The 22267-nt window shown below is 34.5% G+C and overlaps 2 protein-coding genes across 5 annotated transcripts in view; both read left to right on the forward strand.

Moving 5' to 3' along the window:
* The window catches only part of LOC113511027 (nucleolar protein 4), a 226685-nt gene that overhangs the window by 26874 nt on the left and 177544 nt on the right, over positions 1–22267 (forward strand). The gene's annotated exons all lie outside the window — the stretch shown is intronic.
* LOC113511028 (uncharacterized) lies at positions 17677–20361 on the forward strand. Its single transcript, XM_026894591.3, has 2 exons — positions 17677–18573; positions 18663–20361. The coding sequence occupies exons 1-2, from the start codon at positions 18232–18234 to the stop codon at positions 19365–19367; spliced, it is 1047 nt and encodes a 348-aa protein (XP_026750392.3). The 5' UTR covers positions 17677–18231; the 3' UTR covers positions 19368–20361.

Below are 22267 nucleotides of genomic sequence, written 5' to 3' on the forward strand. Positions count from 1 at the left end.
TCCTTACCATCCCTCACTGGTGAAAGAGAAGGGATTGTTAATAATGGGGATTTGTAGCCCCATTGCTAGCAATATACCTTGTCAGGTCAACTTCCTAACAGATACCATCGAGTTCAATTCCAAGTGAATTCATCACGATGGGCTAACTGACCTGTTTTTTCATCCTCACCTATCATCCCTCATTGGTGCTCCGCTAGCATAAACCGGTTAGGGCGGTTTTTTTTAATGGATGACAATGGAATGGTACCTCGCCCGCGCTACCGGTATACACTGGCGGGGAACAATTGAGAGATGTTTGGTGAGAATGAAAATGCAAGTCAGTTACCCCATCGTGACAAATTCAACGATAAATTAGTTACGAAGGTTTCCAGGGGGAACCGCATGGAGGTCGACCTGACGGGATGTATTGACAGCAATGGAGACTAACCTCCTTATTACTAACAATCCCTTCCCCCCACCCCAGGGCGGGGTTACCATTTCTATATCATCCATTTAAAAAAAATCTTCATTGGTGCCTCGCCAGCGAGAAATCAGCGCAAGTGAAGGTTACATTTTAATCTTCATCCATTAAAAAAATCTTATTTTGCATTTATAATCCGCCACAGGAGAGATAAACAAAGTAGTACAAACATGATACGCGTAATCTTATCTTACCTACTTTAAATATGGAATACGTTTAATATTACCGTAAGGTGAGTACATTCGATTTGCATACCAACCGGTTGGACTTCACCAGAAATAAAAACGTCTCTTGACTTTCCATCCGTACAAAAAACACACGACTCGTTCGCGAATATTATCGTTTCATCCCGCGGTATTGCGATTTACATAAAATAATAAACCAAGCAGATGGCGTTCCACTAAAACCACCTACGATCTTCAATTCTTTTCACTGACAGATAAGCCCCGGGCCGAGATTGCGGGATCCCGGGTTCGCGGGATTCCAGGATTTAGCGTCCCGGGGGTCGAGCATTATCAAGTTATCAATTTGACGGCCCGCCTCGGCATATGTGGGGACTTGCGGCACAGTTGATTCGCAATAAGCAGTAGTCTGACTTGACAACGAAAGAAAGGGCTTCGACAATTATAAGGAATATAATTTGTTTCTAACATTGTTTTATTGATACGGAATAATAATAATTCTAGACAATTTATTATACTACAAATATAATATAAATTTTCGATACAGCCATACAACAACTGGACAGTTTTCAATAAAATTTGGTACATGGATAGACAATATCCTAAAACAACACAGTGATAAATACACATTATATGAAATCTAAATAATTACCGATCGTTGAAGTGAGTATTCTAATAAGGAAAATGAACATTTTTCTCAAAACAAAAAAATAAAGGAAAAACGACAAATGAGTCTCTGATACTAACGCGGCGCCTCCAGCTTTCAAATTGCTATGGGCAACTAAAAATCCTTTGTCATTTTTCCATCCAAGTTACATAAAAAAAATTATTAATTTCTCTGGTAGAACGCTTTCGTAAACGGATACCAGTAATGTTTACAACGTCACCATGTAATCACAATAGCTAGAGTTTGAACTACTGCTTGTTGTCTAGCCTGTGAGATGTGGGGTCTTATATCGTGGATAGTAATATATACGTCACGTATTCCGTACGGACGACTCTTGGTGTAATTTACTGTGCATCAGCATGAACTTCCCTACTTCACGGTTCTCACATCTTTCAGTTTGATGCGAAATTTTATTGGCATTGTTTTTCTTTTCACATATTTTCTGTATCTTTTATACATAATAATAAAACTTACTAGACTATGGGACCGATTCTGAGAGCCTGTTGCTCTTAATATTTTAATTTGATAATTTCGCGGAATTACTGTTTTATAGACAATCATAAATTAAATTTATAATAATTTTTACTTAAATCTATAAGGTATAATTAGGTTATACTGATCCTTACAATAAAGATTTCAATGTGACATCAAATTGAAATTTCAATTTTAGAGATCGGTTTAGAGAAATGGCGTCTTCGAATCGATCTCTATGAAGTACATCATCATCATCATCATGTCAGCCGTTAACTGTTCACTACTGAACATAGGCCTCCTCCATAAAGGAGAGTTTTGCCAATAGTTGCCACGCTTAGCAGGCGAGCTGGCAATTAGCTTTTGGTGATGTGTTTAAAGAGTTTATTAATTTTCCTTAGTCAGCTCTTACGACACCCACGGGAAAAGAAGGGATGGCAAAAAAGCAGAAGGGAGATTAGATATATATATATATATATTTTTTTTTTTTTTATATTTAAGACAGAGAGTCCAGAATTATCTCTCTTACACACACACACACACACACACACACACACACACACACACATATATATATACTCATATATATATATATATATATACATACATACATACACACACATATTACACATATATTAAATATATATTAAAAATATGTATTAAATTGATGACTTTCAGTTTTACAATTGAAGTGTGAAATGAATATATTACAATCTCATATTATTATATATATATTAAATTGCTTTCATTTGAAATTATACTAAGTAAATTGCTTATGTTAAAAATCAAAAGTTTAGATATTTGTCAAGTAGGAAAACATCACTAGTTCATTATGGTACGAGATAAACCCAAGTCTAGATAGATGACGCCGCAAACAGCAAATCCGATCCGAGTCCGTGACTCGCGCCGCATCAACTCATTTACCAGGAACTCAGAAGTCTGCGCGTGTCGTCGGTGCCGTGTCCCACCCCTAATCCACTTTTAATTTTGATTAATGCCTCTCTGGGAACACTCATTCCTGAGCGATGCGCGTTCCAAATACAAAATTCGGGTCTTTTGCTGTTTTTTGTCGAGTGTAAACTGGACTTGATAACGCTAATTATAATGTTTTGTTTACTATTAAATACTCTGTGACTTAATGAGTAAATTAGTGGACAGTAGCGTCCCTCTTAATATATCACCAAAACCTAACTGCGATTGCCAATCCGCCTGCCAAGCGTGCCAACTACTGGCAAAGCTCCTAAAGGGGAGGCCCATGTTCAGCAGCAGACAGTTAACAGTTGATATAGTAATAATCCCCTTAGGGGTGGAAAGGGATTATTAGTAATGGGTTCTGACTAATCCATTGCTAGCAATATATCCTATTAAGTCGGCCTCCACGCGGTTCTCCCTGGAAAACATCTTGATTAATTATTGATAAATTCCATATTCATTTCATTGTATACCGATCATCCATTTCCATTGTCATCCAAAAAAAAAAGATATAGTAATAAAATGGGTAAATTACTCTATCAAGTATAAATAATCTTTTTGAATGGAATCATTTGTTATAGGAACTTGATCTTTCTGACTAGGTTAGGAAAGTCAGGTTGATTTCTCTAGAAACCATCGTGATTAATTCCTGATGAATTCTTCACAACAGGTCAATTGATCTGACTTCAGTCTCATTTAATATTCTTAACTAGTAAATACTATACATAACCCACATGACTTAATGGGCAAATTAAACTACCAAGCATAGTATATTGGTGAAGGGGATTTGTACTAATCTAACTTTATATATATATATATATATATATATATATATATATATATATATATATATATATATAGAGAGAGAGAGAGAGAGAGAGAGAGAGAGAGAGAGAGAGAAGTTAACCTGACTACATAATCAGATTAGCTTCTTTAGAAATTATAGGGATTGATTCGTAGTGAATTCTTCACAATAGGTCATATTGAACTTACCTACTACCTACTACTTACTACCATGTAATGAAATTCCGAATTTTCGGACGCGATTTCGTGTTTTTGTTCGTACCGAAATCGACCCTGTAAATGGAGCTTAACATTTCGTTTGTCATAAATCCTACTATAAAAGTTCAAAGGAACGATATTTTAGAATTTTTAATATTTTTAAACAGTACGTATCATGTAATTTTAGTATCAAATTTTTGTTTCGTTCGGATCCTAAATTTCGGAAAACATTTCATGGTAGGCCCTCAGTCTCATCTAATATACTCCAATAGTAAGTACCCTGGCAGTGTAAAAAACATATAGATGATATATAATTAAAATAAAATAATATAAAACAGTCTCTACCCGCATTTGTCTGTTTTTCCATTTATATACTTTTAAATCCCGCAACTGTTTTTGATACCTACGGGTTTTCCAAAGGTTTTCTATGTACAGTTTAAACCCGCGTGAAACCGTGACGTATTGTTATAGCTATTATGGTTCTGGTTCTAAAATGTCTGTGCCTTAGTACTTTTCTTTTATCTTTAATCATTCCTCGTCTGGTGTTTTAATCATAAAGCATATTATTACTTGAAAAGATTTTCGTCTTTACACTAGACACCTACTTACGCACTTGTACATAATATACACGTGTGTACTTATATTAATGTGATGATGATGATGATACAGCCGTTAATTGTCCACTGCTGGGCATTGGTTTCCCCTTGTGGTTTTTGTCAGTAGATGCCACGCTTGGCAGGTGAGTTGAGTTGGCGCAGTTAGGTTTTGGTGATGTTTTAAGAGGGACGCTGCTGCCTATCTCTCGACGACTATGTTTCCTTAGTCGCCTTACGATATGGGAACAGAAGAAATGGCATATTCTATGCACTAAAAATCACTTAGTATTGTTAATAATAATACAGCTGTATCCCCCGGCTTTACACGCGTATATTAGTACATGAAGTATCCTATGTATTAAGTTAGGATATAACTTATCCGTGTACCAAATTTCATTCAAATCCGTTCAGTAATTTCTTCGTGTAAGAATAACAAACATCCATCCATACTTACAAACTTTCACATTTATATTATAAGTATATTAGTATGTTTAATAAGGTGGAAAGGGATTGTTAGCGATGGAGCTTAACAGCCCCAATGCTAGCAATGTTACTAATCAGGTCGACCTCCACGTGGTTCCCCCTGGAAACCATCGTGGTTACTTCTCGTGGAATTCTTCACGATGGGCCAACTGACCTGCTTTCATCGTCATCTATCATCTATACCCTATCACTGGTATCCCGCCAGCGTATACCGTTAGCACAGGCGAGGTTACTATTGCATTATCACCCATTTGAAAAAAAAAAGTATGGTTAATAAATTAATTGACATGTTTTTCCTCTTTTTCAGGTAAATGTTTATTGCATGCTAAAAACTCTACACACACTCACTGTAAGGTAAAGAAGGCTCTTTATTTTCTTCAAAGAAAAATGAACGATATCTTCGGTTACTAGGAGTAAGAGCACGTTTAGTATACTAAGCGGTTGTAGATGTATAGTGTGGAGTAACTTAGCGACAGGCGGGGCGGACGCGGCGCGGCTTCCGGGCGCGCTTCCTTCCGGAAATAGGGCCCGTTCCGGGGCGCCCGGCACGTCTAATGGCGCGTGCCTCTCTTAATATCATGCCACCCTAGTACCCACGCTCGTTAGTCCCAGCTTTAACCCGGGTGACAATTTTCTCCCCCGGGCTTTCTTGTTTTTTTTTTTTTTTTTTTGCATATCTGTTCTTTTCTTTGTACGAAAAAAATAATCTTAAAATATCTATTGCGGTTCACATAACGTGTTACGTTATCTGTGGAAGGGTGGGTAATATAGTATAGTATTATCTATATATTTTAGTTACAATAATGCATATTGTTTATTTAGTTAAAATATTTCAAGTGAAATTTAAAATTGCTTGGGTACGTCTGTCCCATTCGTGTTTCAACCGTGAAGCAGTTATGTTTGCATGGCTGTGTTTCGATTTGAATGGTGGGATATGGCGTGAATTTACTGGGTACAGAGGAATAACACCTGAGTCCTCAGGAATGACAACGCATGGGGGGTATCATGGGCGAAACAGTATACTCTATTATGTCCATGGTACTGCTCATGTCTATAGGCGACGGTTTCCACTTTCCATCAGGTGGGCCGTCAGCTTGTTTGCCATTTTAAGTTGTATAAAAAAATATGTTAAAAATAACAGATTTTTGATGGATCGGAATGGTTGATGACCTTTTTTTCGTCAAGAATATCCACAGGAACCCAATATATAGATATCGGATCGGTATTCATATTGCCCATGCCTACGTGAACAACATTGTGGTACAGTTCAACATGATTAGTGAATTAGTGAAACAAACGAAATTATATACAGTTTCTCCGTAATAATAAAATTCAACTCTACAAAGATACGACTCTACCAGATGGAGATTTTGTACAATATGATGCCCATGGCCACTTTCTACCATCGTACGGCTCGCCATCGACAGGGAGTCCAACTTCATACCCTACAAGTCTAAATAGTCGCGTACAACGCGCTTTCAAAGATAGAGAGACTGCAGCATGAGGTTTCTCAAAAGGGGGGGTAAAGAGGTTTGACACTCCTGGTATTGCAGGCGTTCATAGGCTACGCTAACCGTTTACCATCAGGTGGGCCGTATGCTTGTTTGCTATCACAGTGGTATAAAAAAAATTGTAGATAAGTTACATAAGTACCTCTTTCCCATTCGTCCATTCGTGTTGCCGTGAAGCAGTTGTATTTGCATGGCTGTGTTTCGGTTTGCAGGGTGGGATATATGGGGTATGAAATTACAGAGTATAGACATATAACATTAAAATGCGTTCAGTAGTTTGATGTGAAAAAGTAACAAACCATCCATATGTCTGTCTATCCTAGTGATCTGGCCTGGATAATAATATAGCATTCTAATGGTGAAAGAATTTTTGAAATCGTTTCAGTAGTTTTTGACTTATTCGTTATATATATATATATATATATATATATATATATATATATATATATATATATATATATATATATATATATATATATATATATATATATATATATATATATATATATATATATAGCATCTATAGCTTTAGTACTTCTAGTCAGAATTTTCGAATTTAGAATGCGCCGCCGTCGCTAGTAACGCGCATCGCACGGTGCAATACGCGACAACTGCTACCTATACATACGTGCTATACACGTGTTATGTATAGTGTATGGCTGAGTACCTACGTGGATTGTCGTTCACCGCGCCCCGGGCCGCGCCTCGCGCCCGTCGGGCCGTCGGCGTCGAGTGCTGACGGGCTGTACTACGACACGCCACTCTTGATATTTGTATTATTATAATCATTTTTATTTTTATTAAATTTATAGCTATACTTTTAAGTGTAATTTTAATTATGTTAGATATAAAATAAAAGAAGTGATTAATGTTACACAATATTCTAAGTGCCTGTCGAAAAATGTACATATACAGAAATCATAGCTAGTAACAAAGTAATTAGAAAAAAAATACCGTTTCCGATAAATAAATCAAACATTCATATAAATACAAAAATATAGTTTGGCTTAGCAACGTGATAATTTAAAACTAAAATTTAAATTGAATCAATAAATAAACAAGAATTACTTTTTTTAATGTTTATTATTTGTGTATAATAAAGAACATGACATTGTCGTGATGTGACGAAATAAGATACAGAAAGTCCTGAAATAAGTGTATTGTAAATAACTGATTACAATAAAATACAATTGTTGTGTAATATTTTATTCTTATATGAATTTTTATATGAACATTCAATGTTCTTCACGCAGTGATAAAATATATGTTTTTATGGCGTACAACATAAAACGAATTCACATTGCGATTTATATTTCTAAAATCATTGCAACACGTCGAGCCATTGTTTTCAACTATAAAACAACCTATCAAATTTATTTTCAAACTACTCAAAAGGAGGTGGCTATCAATTTGTTTACATATTTGTATGTATGTTAAACGGCTCTGGTGGTTTAACAGCCTGCCTCATCTTCTGATGGTTAGGGTTTCGGTTCTCGTACAAACATATTATGTTCATGAGCATATCTGTTTGTTTTGGTTTGAGCAAGAGTAACTTCAATATGTTGAATTTAGTTTGTTTATGCTACTACTTATAAGTTCTGCTTAATTTGGGACTAAATGTTGCTGTGAGATAAGTCCAAGTAATATTTATTATTAAATCATCGCCAAATCTAAATTGATTTTAATAAATATTTTTGTACGCTAAGGTTTTTTTTTTAATGGGTGATAATGCAATGGTAACCTCGCCTGCGCAAACGGTATGCACTTGCGAGGGATGATAGATGAGAATGAAAAAGGCAGGTCAATTTGCCCATCATGATGAATACACTTGGAATTAAGCACGATGGTTTCCAGGTAGGACCACGGGGAGGTTGACCTGGTTGGGTATATTGCTAAAAATAGGGCCCTTAGGCTCCATTACTAACAATCCTTTCCCTCATGTACTCTAAAGTTTACTCCTTCAATGATGCTGTACAAAATTTCCCATAATTCTTTTATCAGTACAAAATCTTTAATTGTATAATAAACTGTAGATATATAACGACCAAATCATGCCCAGTCCCCGTCGGCTCGTCAAAGAGTCAGGGGGCTCCGTTATCCTCCCATGCCGCTGTCACCCTCATTATGTTACCGCGTGAGCGTGAGGATATACTTTGCAAAATGGCGTTTTACCATGCGTGAGCTACGGCGCTGTCAATTTACAATCGTGTATACAGTGTAAATGACATGATGTATACGCAAGGGGTGGTTGTTCGTGTGGAGTGGGATCTATGGATTAGAGGTAGTTATGGTTTAACTTGGAATTTATTATTATGTTATCTATGTATATATTAAATATAGGTCGTTAGCTTAGACAAAGAATTCAACAATTTATGTAGTTTCCGTATAAATAATAGTGATTCTTTGTTTTTTTTTTAGTTATTTTTGGTCGTAATTATATATATAAATTATAACTGTATTCTGACATATTGAAATAACGTAATAAAGTAATTTAAATAAAATAGTATTCAGGGTCCAACATTTACATATAACCTATGTATAACAAAACATGTACTTATATATAACACCTTGTATCTCATGTTTAAAGTGAATAATAAATAAATACATATAAAAAACGCATAATATTGTTCTAAGAAATTATTTATGTACACTCATCTAAACATCACGAAATTTGACGTTCACACCAGGATTTTCAAGTATTCAATCATAATTATTCACTAATATTGGAGATAGAGAAAGACATAAACTGTTTTTTTACTAACAATCGATATTCCCCGACCTCACGACCCTCATTAGTTGAAGCGACGACCTCAAATGCAGTCAGTGGACGCAGGTGGCTCAGGACCGTTCCTTATGACAGTCGATGGGGTAACCTATATTCAGCAGTGGACAATTAACGACTGTAATGATGATAATAATGACGGCCTATATGTACTTCAATTATAACGTAAACACATATTAACGATAGTTTATATTGTAGTTGTGGAGAAATCATTAGGGCCTATTTGGCGCGATACAGGGAGGTTTATTATCTTCGTGGCAACCGTTAATGACGTTGATAATTACGTTCCTTAGATACAGATTTAATTATACTTGAATCGACTGTGAGGCTTCTATTCCATAATATTTGGCAAGTAATAATCTATTTCCGGTTATAGCCAGGTTTTAGTTCTTGTTTTTAACTGTAAATCCTTTTGCTATATATGATTTTTAAAAAATGTTCAAGTGGGGCGATGTCTTAGCCAATTCTAAACTATTTCTAGTAAAATAAATCACTGTAATTGATTTTTGTATTGATTACTATTGAAATAAACATTAAGAAATTAGAACGTGCATGAGTTTAAAAAAAATATAATAATAATTTATAAGAAAATTGTTGATTATGATGAGTTGTCCAACCATTTTTCTTTTCGAAGCAAGAAACTGCATATCGTGTTGCGAAATCTACAATTGATCATTTAATTCGACGTTCTAAATTAAAAATGTTTCAATAAAATTTATCTACGAAACATCTCATTGTTCATTGGTATATTTATTCACGATTGAAGCCGCTTTTTTTGGGTGCAAAATGTAGGTACCTGTTATGTGCTATCAAAGATGTAAACATCAAGATGTAGCTGAGCGTCATTATGTATATAGATGTCAAGCTTGTGTTTGCGTCATTGCACGCGAACACATCTACGGTGCTATGGTCCAGCAAGTTTTCAGGTCTCCATCAACAATTGAATATGAATCTTATTTCCAGGGTGTAGAGTTGAACAGTTGTGTAATATATATGTTTGTAGCACTCGTCTTGATAGTTGCCGGCGAGGCCAAGAGACAGATAAATATCGCTTCGTACTCATCGCTTCGCTTTGAAGCGGTGCGGTCAGTAATTTTCTCGCTCTCGCTGCCGTGGCGTTAGCACTCTGTATATTTATCATTATAATGTTTCTACCTACCACGCCTGTGTCGGCATTGCTAATAGTCACTTTTGTGTTTTGTCATGTTATTGACGAACTAGCTATCTAAGTGGCTGGTGTGAGTTCTACAGAGATTTTCGTTACGCTTGCGTTCACGTTTACGTCGATAAGTTTTTATGTAAATATGATTTTCCGAAACTGCCAGAGGCGCAAGTAAGTTTTCAATACAAATTATTGGAATGAACGCTAACGCTAACGTAAATATATGATAAACTAAAACTAAATAGGACTTAGTAGTAAATCCGAAATTGGGATTAATTTTTCGCCACTTAGATAAGTGAAGAGTTGAAGACTCTACTTCTGTCTTTCTCTCAAACTAAAATTCCTATTTTATTTTACGGTGAAATCATTATTCTAAGGGCTGTCATTAATTATTAATAAATTATTTATTGTTTTATAATGAGTTCGAGTTAGAACTGCTTTAAAATTTTCTTTTAGTGATACATAACGTTATACTTTTGCTAAAATTTCCATTAAAATTTAATTCTTTCTTCTCAAAAGTTTTCTGGAAGAGATTGCTTAGTAATAAGACCGCCTTTTGTACTACACTATACTTATCGAAAATTCTTTAACAAGCCTTTTAATTTTGGTCCAATAAAATGTTAAATACATTAATAAATAAAAATTTTAAAGTCCGAGACAGGTTTAGATTCTAAACTTTAAAGAATCGATCTCAATGCCATTAACGTTATGTTCCTTATCTTCCCTGGCTATTATGGTTTTACTACAATCACCTTGATAAGGATTAGTACTTGTTGTCACAGTTGTCAGTAGTAGCGAGATTGACGACCGTATTAGACAGGATTACTAAGATATATGGTTTGTGTAACAACATGTAAATGTTGAAATCTGTATCTATTTTACGCTTTAGGATTTTCTTGGTTAATAATAGTATGCCGATTAATTTATATATCAAACATGCTCTATTCCAGCTAGAGAATTTTCATACGGATTTTGGTTCTATGTAGCATGGGTGTACGATAATAATTTATATTTTATTTATTTTTATATGACATCTGGGATCTTAAAGTTTATATTTATAATAATTCAAATATCAAATCATTATAAAATAATTATATTTACAAAAAAATTTAAAAGTCATTCACCTCAGCTAATTACAAATTTCCAATGTGAATGTAATCTTACTAAGAGCTGTTTTGTCCTCAACTTATCCACTTTCTGACTTTAGTTTACTCTAATGTTTAAGAAACATATTAATTAGATCAATTTGTATACCAAGTGTCTCGATCAAATAGATGCAATAACTTGCAATACAAAATCTTTAAATCAAACTGCTCGTCTCTAAATCTATTATCTATCTAAATGCATACTTATAATATTAATTCGAAGGTTCAATAATTATTACATTCTAATATACGTCTCTTTCCTCCATTTAGCACTAATGATGAAGCGTCACTTCACGTTTTACGAATAGAAGGAGATATGTTTTAATCCTGTGTTTTATCGCAGTCAGCTGCATTGGACGCTCCCACAGTTACAGATCTAAATAGAACGGATGTTACATGTAGATACATACATATTTGCTTTTTAAATTGTAAGCCTACTTAGATTTCAACGAATTGTTAATTTAGATTTCTAAAGAGAGTGAGAGAGTTCAGTTGATAGAAGATTAACAAAAGACATATTATGGGCGAAGACCTTCTCTAATTTAAGAGTTTTCTCTTGTCGAGGTAACTAATTTATGCATTTTCTCCCAGCCAACTTTATTTCAGGTCATATCTTTGATCTCCCTATACGACATTACACCTAGTGTTTCCTTTATCTGTCCCACATAGTTATTTCTCGGTACAATAGGTCAAGACCTATCGTATTCCAAATAATGAAAAAAAAAATTGTTTAAAGTTTCAATTTACAGTAAATGTGAGATTTCATTAGAAAAAGAATGTGATGATATGTATAATAATTTCATTATTATTATTAAATAATTTATTTAAATGTTTATTTATATGTAATGAGACTTAGTATATTTTTACAAATCTATTAAGACAGAAATGAATTATTAAGTTAAAAAAGCTATATGGGGAATATAACTGATGACTCTGATGTTGATTGATTGATTTACATTGATAAAAAATATTTAGATAAAGAGAAGAACGAATGAAGCAAAGCAACCTGTTGAATACACAACAAACTCTGGGAGAGGAAACGTATTTATAATGAAGACAGCCAATAATAATAAAATTTAAGCACCATTTCGTGGTAAGATATTATATTCTTATGTAAAATTATAATTGCTATCAATTTGATTTAATTCAAGCAAATTTTATAAAATATTAATACAAGTAGAATCCAAATACAAAAAGTTATAGTCTCTGGTGTAACGTAACAACGTAATGTGTCTATAAGTGACGGTTATCACTTTCCATTAGCTATCTATGCATTTTAAGTTGCATAAAAAAAAATTATAATAAACAATATCATTATAATGAATTGCATTAAATTAATAAACGCAAAAGTTAATTATTGAATTTAAATAACATAAAGACCTAAACGTTATGGATCGAAATATTTTCATACAACAATTTATTTGAGAATTTAGGTATGCAAATTGTTATTATTAAACTTTTTTATTATTATATCTTATATTTCTTTATTATAGTTCTCTAAATGTCTCCTAAAAATATTTGTCAGATTACAGGTATATAATTATTGTAATACTATTATATTTTGTGGTGTTGTGAAGTGGCAATGGGCTGGTCAGTTCGAAGAACCGACAACTGATAGGAAAGAAATGTTCTGAGTGGCAAGCCCGTATAGGCAAATAAATGCATTGCAGGAAGTCAGTGATGCAGGTTGTTTGAAACCATTCGCCACGATGGGTTAACTGACCTGCTTTCATCGTCACCTATCATCCCTCACTGGTGCCCCGCCAGCGTATACCGACAGCGCAGGCGGAGTTACCATTCCATTATCACCCATTTAAATGGTCGCGTACAACGCGGTTTCAGAGATGTTTTCTCCCACGAACACTCAGGTTATGGAATGAGTTCCCTGCCGAGGTTTTCCCAAGAGACTACAGCATGGGGTTCTTCAAAAGGTTTTTTCAGGGTCGGCAACGCGTGCGTAATACCTCTGGTATTGCAGGCGTTCATAGGCTACGGTAACCGCTTACCATCTGGTGGGCCGTATGCTTGTTTGCCACCTCAGTGGTATAAAAAAAAAATTAAAAAATAAGTTTATGAGGGAGGCCTATCTTCTACAGTGGATGATTATGATGACAATTTTGAAGCATTACTTCTTAAAATTGATTTCTAAGGCATAAATTACAAGATTACAATCGGATCAATTCGATCCATCAATTTCATGAGATTGACTATCGCTTCATCAATGCGTTTGATTCGATCATACGTATGCAAATATTGCGAAACAACTACCGATTCCCTTGTTGTTTCCTGCTGATCATAAGTAGATGTTACATTTACAGTTATGAAACAGCTGAATCTCATTGGTTAATGAATATTTTAAAGCGAACAGTGTAAATTTTTTGCTTCCAAAAAACATCAGAAGTAATCTTCCTTAATTATATACTATTCCTGAAGTCTAAATATAAATATATATAGAAGTCATATACTTATTATAAGTACATTTGTTTCGTACAAAAACAGCAACGGAGCATATCAGTAAGTATTTTTTTAATGCAACTTAGAATGGTAAACAAGCTGACGGCCCACCTGATGGAAAGTGGTAACCATGGCCTATAGACATGAGCAGTACCATGGACATAACATAATATACTGTTTCGCCCATGATACTCATCTTGCGTTCCCATTCCTGAGAACTCAGGTGTTATTCCTCCTGTACCCTGTATTCTTGTACACAGTAAATTCACTTAATTAAAAAATATTTAGAAATAATAAATAGATAATTAATACTCGTACTTATTAATATTATAAATGTGAAAGTGAGATGGTTTGTTTGTTAACTCTTAGTGCCTTAACCTCTTAATCAATTACTATAAAAAATATACTCATATTATAAGGAGATAGGGGAAAAACATAGACTATATATATTTTAACCTTATCAATGAACACATTCTAGTCACGGGGACGAAGTTGTACGTAAAAGCTAAATAATTATAAATAAATATTTTAAATTAGAAATCAGTTAAATATATCTATTATACATTTTGCTTTGTGTAAAGCAATTTTTGCTGCACAATAAAGAAGTAGCTTTTATCGTCGGATAATTAATACAAGATCAGCACGGGAGCAAACGTTATCGATTATAAAAAATATAAACTGATGACGCATTCGGCTAATATAGCCACAAAAAATATAGACGAATTATAGACTTCCTTATTTTTGACGATTACAACAGGGGCCTGTCGGGAGGAAAGGGATTGTTAGTAATGACATTTAACAGGTCTATTGTTAGCAATACACCCTATCAGGTCGACCTCCAAGCAGTTCCCCCTGGAAACCGTAGTGGTTAATTCTTGTTCAATTGGTCACTATGGGCTAATTGACCTGCCTTCATTCTCACCTGTCACCCTTCACAGGTGCCCAATATATACCGTTAAAAATCCATCTTCACCCAATAAAAGAAAAAAAAAACAGGGGCCTATCGATTTCACAGTATATTCTGTAAACCCATGGTGCTGTTCATATTTATAGGCAATGGTTACTACTTTCCATCAGGTTTTTTTTTTTTTGATGGGTGAAAATGGTATGGTAACCCCGCCTGCGCTAACGCTGGCGGAGCACCAGTGAAGGGTGATTGATGAGAATGAAAACAGGCCAGTTAGCTCATCATGATGAATTCATCAGGAATTAACCATGATAGTTTCGAGGGAGAACCGCGAGGAGGTCGACCTGGTTGGGTATATTGCTAGCAATGGGGTTCTCAGTTTCCATTACTAACAATCCCTTTCCCCTCTTTTCCATCAGGTTAGCTATCAGTTTATTTGTCATATTTAGTATGTTACCGAAAATGGTAACGTGTGTAAAGTGTCTAAGGGTCTTCTGTGAATACATTTTGAATTTCGAAAGGATGTAAATTTTTATTTCTGTGTGCCCCACAAATTTTTTACCCTATAAAACGCGTCGATGCGTATTTGCATATTGTAATTACGAACGCAACGGGGTCACCTCGAGGTTATCTCAGCCGGTGTCGTCTGGCGAGTGGCGGCAACATGTGTGGCTGTCTGCCAATGGCAAAAGTATCGTTTTTAGGACGATTTCTATTTGAAAAAATCCTAATTATATTACAAAAAAAAAAAAAAAACTATTAATTTCAACTTAATCTAATATTAATTGTTAAGCGTTAAATATAATGTTTGTTACTCTAACATGCTTTAAAATGTGGATTGCTTTGAATGAAATCTGGTACATAAATTTCAAATTCGAATTGTTTTTATTTAAATATATATATATTCTTTATTGCACTAAAACATACATTAACAACAATAAGTTAATAACAATGTTAGCAAAGGCGAACTTATCTCTGAAAGAGATTTCTTCCAGTCAACCTAACGCAGTATATGTACTTGTTATCAAGCTCTTTAAATTGTCCTCTTTTATGATTCTACTTCGGTTATTCGGAATGTAGTATAAATATAGTAATCATAGTTAGTAATATATTTTTGTAGATAGACTATAGATATATAACCTATGTTCATATTATAAAACAAGTTTAATTATAATATACGCACACAGAAACGTCTGATATAGAATCACAGAAACGTCTGAAACAGATCACTTTTCTTAATTTTAACAACCTAGTAAAATTAAGAAAAGTGATCTGTTTATCTGATTTTGTTAGTGGTAACAATGAAGATTAAATAAATAGAAAAAAAAAACATTGACACAAATAACATGATGCTGTATGAAATAATTATTATTTTAATTAATTACAATAACATTTTTGATTGATAATAATCTTATTGGATTGGTTTATTTAGAGATGTAATTCTTTAACCTAAATAGTAAGAATCCAAAAACAACTGCATAAATTTAAAACAATATTTGCAATTCCAAATCCAAATTAAAATTTTAAAATCTTTTTTTATAATATTTTTTAAAATAAAATTGACAATTCACCAAGTCTAAGCTGTGGATAGAAACATATGTGTAGACGTTTGGTCGGACGGTCGAGGCGGCGAGCGAATAAATGGCTCGCTCCTCACCTCCCCAGTTGCCTGTCGAGGATCACGGACATTTGAGTAGCGTACATAGTACGGGTCTTTTAACGTGTCGCACTCAAATTGCATTTATTTAAAAAATGGAATATATATATATATATATATATATATATATATATATATATATATATATATATATATATATATATATATATTCAATAAAAACATTAACAATTGAGAAAAATTCAATTAAGAATGCATTTAAAAAGTTACAATTATACGGAAAAAAACTTTACTAATAATTATAACTGGCTCCTACACGTATTAAATTTACATAAAAAAAAAAAAACGCATAAAATGACCGAATTCAAAGATATTAATGGTTTGAGAATTAAATAATATAATAATAAATATCAAAGACAAATACACAACACACACAGGCACACGGAATAAAAGATATGAACTTATAGAAATAGAAATATGTAATTGGTATCTTGTTTAAGTTACTATTCTGTCATTGAAATTGAACATTTGTTCAAAATACCTAAATATGGGGAAAGCAACTTATTTATTTATTTAGGATTATCAATATTAGTTACAATGTTAATGCTGTTACATTGCATTACAAGTACATATGTTATAAATATTGCACTAATGATTATTGGTAAATAATAAAAAAGAAGAAAAGAAAAATAATATGTGTATAAAAAAATAAAATAAAAAATAAAACAATACTTAGAGATAGATATATAATAGTACATAATTAATACTTTTTAACTACATCCTAATTATTAAATTTCCAAGTATTAAAATTCATTTATTCTAAAACAAGTATGTTACTTTAACATTATTTGATGGTGTGTTTCAAATTTGTATACTTCGATTTTATACGAAGATTCCACTATTGAAACTAGATTGACTATATTCAGAAGCGACGAAAGGGTTGATTTTGGAATTTCTTTTGTGAGATAGTCCACTATCAAATCAAAAAGTAGAGGGCTCCTGATGTACACTCATCTCGAATTAAAAATAATTGGAATAGAACATATTGTTAACAAGACAAGTTACAGCGCTATGGCACCTCAAACGTTGTAGCAATATGCTGAGCATGGACCTAGTTTACATAACACTGTGACACACACACGGACATATACACGTATTTGTATATTTTTAAATTTAAACTTCATTTAAGCAGAAAACGGTAGATGTTTTTTTTTCATTTTGTTTTTGTTTAGGTTAATTAGTTTCTTTATTTATGTGCGAATCGCATTACTTTATGAATAAATTCTTTCTCTCTTTTACATGACTACTGTTGTTATAGAGATGTCTAAAGATGCTAATTTAGTACTTTTTTATTCATGGATCTGTAAGTTTCTTGGGACACAGTCGAAGTTTTTTCAAGGTCAATGAAGACAAGGATATGCAGGATATGTAATAATAATGTGGATAAATTTATTGGCTAAACTGACCGGACGGTCTAAGTATCGAGGTGTTTGCACTTTATTGTCCAGATAGATAGCAATGTAAGTACGCACATACGCCCGGCCGCCGCCGGCCACAAATCTTCCGTTTCACTCGGGCCCAGCCTCCGAGCGGTGCGAAGAGGAAACAGCACGCTCCAAAGCACGGCGGCTGCGTGATGCCGGCTACTCCCGAAATAGGCTGCCCCCCGCGCGGGGTGCCGGCCCATCGACGTGCTTTTAGTATGCTGCGCGCATGCGAACCGCCCGCACCCTTCTGCGCTCCTGGTCCTTACGACCGTAAACACGCGAATTACAAAACCACTTTAAAAATAGAAAGCGTGCTAAATAGCATGCTGTGAACAATGGTGGCCATACTAGCCAACCCAAAATGGAGCGAGGACCTCACCATACAAATGATAATTGAGTACGAGAAACGTGAATACCTATGGAACCCCGTGTCTGAGCATTACAAGAATAAGAAAATACGGGAGCAGGGGTACGTTGAGATAATTAATGCGTTGAATCTGATCGACGTCACTGTTAAGGAATTAAAAAACAAGATAAAGAACATACGATCGTCGTACAGCGTAGAGCTGAAGAAGATTCGCGCGGCTAGGAAGGCTGGCGCGCATGCGTACAGGCCCAGCGTCACGTGGTTCGAGCACGCAGACAGGTTTCTGCGGGCGATTGTCACACCGAGCTCCGTAAGATTACATTGCTTATTGTTTACATATGAATTAATTAGCATTGATACTTTACTATTATGATTTCAACATTGAATATTTTTTAATAGGTCGATAACAGCTTATTAGAGATCCCGGCGAGCGACGATAGCGATGCAGTACAAGACTTGAGCGAACGTAAGTCACCGGAAAAGAAAAGCCCGCGAAAACGCCGAAGCTCGACTCGTTCGTCCACTCCGTACGTATTGAATACTCCATCCCCTCGACCAAGTACGCCGTTTGGGTTAAACTCCGCTTCGGCGACCCCATTCGGTATTCTCCCTACATCGACATCTGCACCATTCCTTAATCCCCCCGTCGGGATTGCTACGCCTCTAACTACCTCACTTGCGACTATTTACCCGGTCCCCACAAAACAAAAGAAAAGCGAAGATCGCAATGGTGATCACAGCGATGTACCGCAAGATCTGAGTCAGCATGCAGAGAATGGAAATGAAAACGAATTTGAAATGTTTGGCAAATTAATTGCTAGTCAGTTAAGGAAGCTACCGCTGAGTCTCGCTTTAGATACTCAGTTGAAGATACAAACTTTAGTAAACGCCGCGAGAATACAGGCAGTATATCAGCAATACAGTTATGCTGGGCCATCACAGGAGGCGTTATCAGTGCAGGCATTATCGAATGGTATATTAGCCAGCATGGCGTCACAGAGCAACTACGCTTCCCGAGCATTAGCCATGAGAAACGACTCTCCTGATGATATGAATAGGGACATGAAAACGGAGTACTCGTTGGGATCTGAGGCAGAAGACTAATAATAGAAACGCTGTATCTCTTTTTTGAAAAGATAATACGAGATAGCTTTATCTCACAAACACAGAATACCTCAAATTAAGGATTTCAAGAATTTATGTATGCTCATAATTGTATACCAATTTAGATGAAAGTTGACTATAGGTCGGTATATATACATGTTTTAGATGAGTATATAAATGTGATAGATGTTTAGGTAACATTGGAAATTACAGAGAAATAACTGAAACAAGTACAAAATATATTTAACGGAATATGTTAAAGATGTTTGCTCATAGGAAGAGAACAAAATTTACGAATAAGTCCGAAGACTAGTCATTAAATATCTCGATGTGTAATTTAGATCTCGGTGTTTTGGCTGTGTTAGTTTTATTTTATGATTACGACATTGTATGCGTACATATCTTTCTGTCTGTCCTTTACTTGGGCATTAGAAACTAATTTATAGAGAAGTTACCAATTTCGAATTTAATATTTTAGACACACTGTCTATTGATGTAGCTGTTGAAAAGTTTTAAATTTTATACCGTTCTATAATACTCATAATAATATAATTTTTATCTCTTAAAAGTGGACGGAGTTCATCAGTAGACAGTTAGATTTATTTTTTTGCGTCTAAATAAATGTATTTTACAAGACGAAATTTTGTTAATATTTTTATATTACAATTTATTTTATGATAACAATAGTATCTAGTGTTATAATTGTGATTTAAATGTTTTAATGCACGCAAATTGAATATAAAAAATACCTCAAAATAATGGTAATATAAAATATCTTTGGGGTAAATGATGTGGATAAAAGTCAACAAGTTGGCGGTAAATTAGGTATCCACCTGAGCATTCTTTACTCCCTCAGGTGGTATATATATATAATTGATAATAACTATTTGGAATAAACGTATTTAACTTGTTGTTTGATGTGCCACAATTAGATTGTATACTACATAATGTGATTTATTGAGAAATAAATATTTTATAAATGTCATCAAAATATTATCAAGACTGTTTGATTGCGCTTTTTTATTTTTATTTCGATTCCCGCACATTTTTACGTTAGACAACATAGATAAAAAAGACATTTAGATTAACTACAATGTAATAAATACCAAAGGATAACACTTTTTCCATTTTGTTGAAAACATCGATCTTTGCAGAAAGATACTTGAGAGACGATCCTGTATAAGTAAGCGCAGTGTAGGGCGCCCACCTATTAGAGGGAGTGACGACCTAAAGTGCATTGCAGGGATTCAGTAGATGCAGGTGGTTCAGGATCGTTACTCATGGCAGTCTATGGGGAGGCTAGGAGTTTGACAAGTACCTTAAATACTCACCTACTAAATAATATTGGAATCAGAATTATCGATGTAGCAAAACTTAATACTTAACTCAATATTCGAAGATTCTGGAACATTGCTGCCAAATAATTTATAAATAACGCTATTTATTCTATTCCCAGCATTCATTCTCGTTTACCTATGGAATAAGGGTGATATTATGATGTTGATTAAAAAAAATCTAATAGTTACCTCAGCTTTTTTTATTTTTGCTAATATTCAGAATTTAGGGCGCACGCTGACCATTTATTTCAATAGATCCAACCCACTGTCACCGCAGCCGTCACGGCGTAAATTACAAAAGCTTAGAACCGTCACAAACGAGACATATGCCACATTAGCGTTGAAAATTCGCATTTGACCGCAATTCATAGATATAAAGGGACCCTAGATCCCACATTCGTGTACATTAGGTAATAATTACGTCTAAATGTATCTCAAATTAAAATTAAAAGAAATAAGTACTCAATATAGGATAAGATGTGACTAGATTATATATTTACGGTAAATGTAAAACTTCGCGTCATTATTATATTTTTATACAGAAAAGTGGTCTTTCAGAAATAAAAGGAATCTGGACCAAGTTAATGTACACAATATATATAAAAATAGAGTAGTTATCTCAAGTATATTCAAATATGAACCACCTTTTCTTACAATTTTGCTTTGTTTATTGACAGAAAATTAGTTTCGAATTCAACGTTTTGGCATGAATGGCTACATATGTTATTAAATTAACCAGACAGAAATCTATTTTTAATACAGTTTTTACCCTCTAGACCAGGGGTGGCCATTCGATCGATCGCGACTATTAGTGCAGTCGATCGTGGCAAGACAAAAAATATAATATTTTGCTGATCTAGCAGATTAGCAAAATATTATATTTATAAACTGCCTTGAAAAACGCACGGTCTTCCACCGTGCGTTTTTCAAGGCACTTTCTTCCACACACAACCATTCTTTGGAATTAACTTCCAGCAGCAGTATTTCCGAACCGATACGACAACATAACCTTCAAGAAAAGAGTATATTCCTTTTTAAAAGGCCGGCAGCACACCTGCAATGCCGCTGGTGTTGTGGGTGATCATGGGCGGCGGTAGTCACTTACCATCAGGTGAGCCGTATGCTCGTTTGCCCCCTGTGTTGTAAAAAAAAAATGCTCAAACACAATACTTGTAATTAAGTAGTTACAAAGCATAATTTTCAGTTTTATGTTTTCCCTCTTAATAAAATAAATACTACATAATTGTGTACTAAACTATGTTGTTTCATTTAATATTTCAAGAAGTATATAATTTGTAGATCGCACAGGGTTTCGTCAGTAAACAGAAGATCTTGGGTCTAACCAAGTCGGCCACCACTACTCTAGACGGTCTTGTAACTCTGCACATCGTAAGGTACCACTTTTACACGATTTAGTATTTGATTGTGCATCTTCGTTTCTTTTTTTATCAATGTAAATAAGTGAACCGCGTCAATCCTCCCGCTTGCCGGTTTAATTTACGGGAGTTATGTCCGTGTGTCGGCTATTGATTGGTGCGGACGGCTCGGCGGCGCGCTCGACAG

Source organism: Galleria mellonella, unplaced genomic scaffold (assembly GCF_026898425.1).
Source record: "Galleria mellonella isolate WM207_F2 unplaced genomic scaffold, CSIRO_AGI_GalMel_v1 utg133, whole genome shotgun sequence".
Classification (NCBI taxonomy): Eukaryota; Metazoa; Arthropoda; class Insecta; order Lepidoptera; family Pyralidae; genus Galleria; species Galleria mellonella.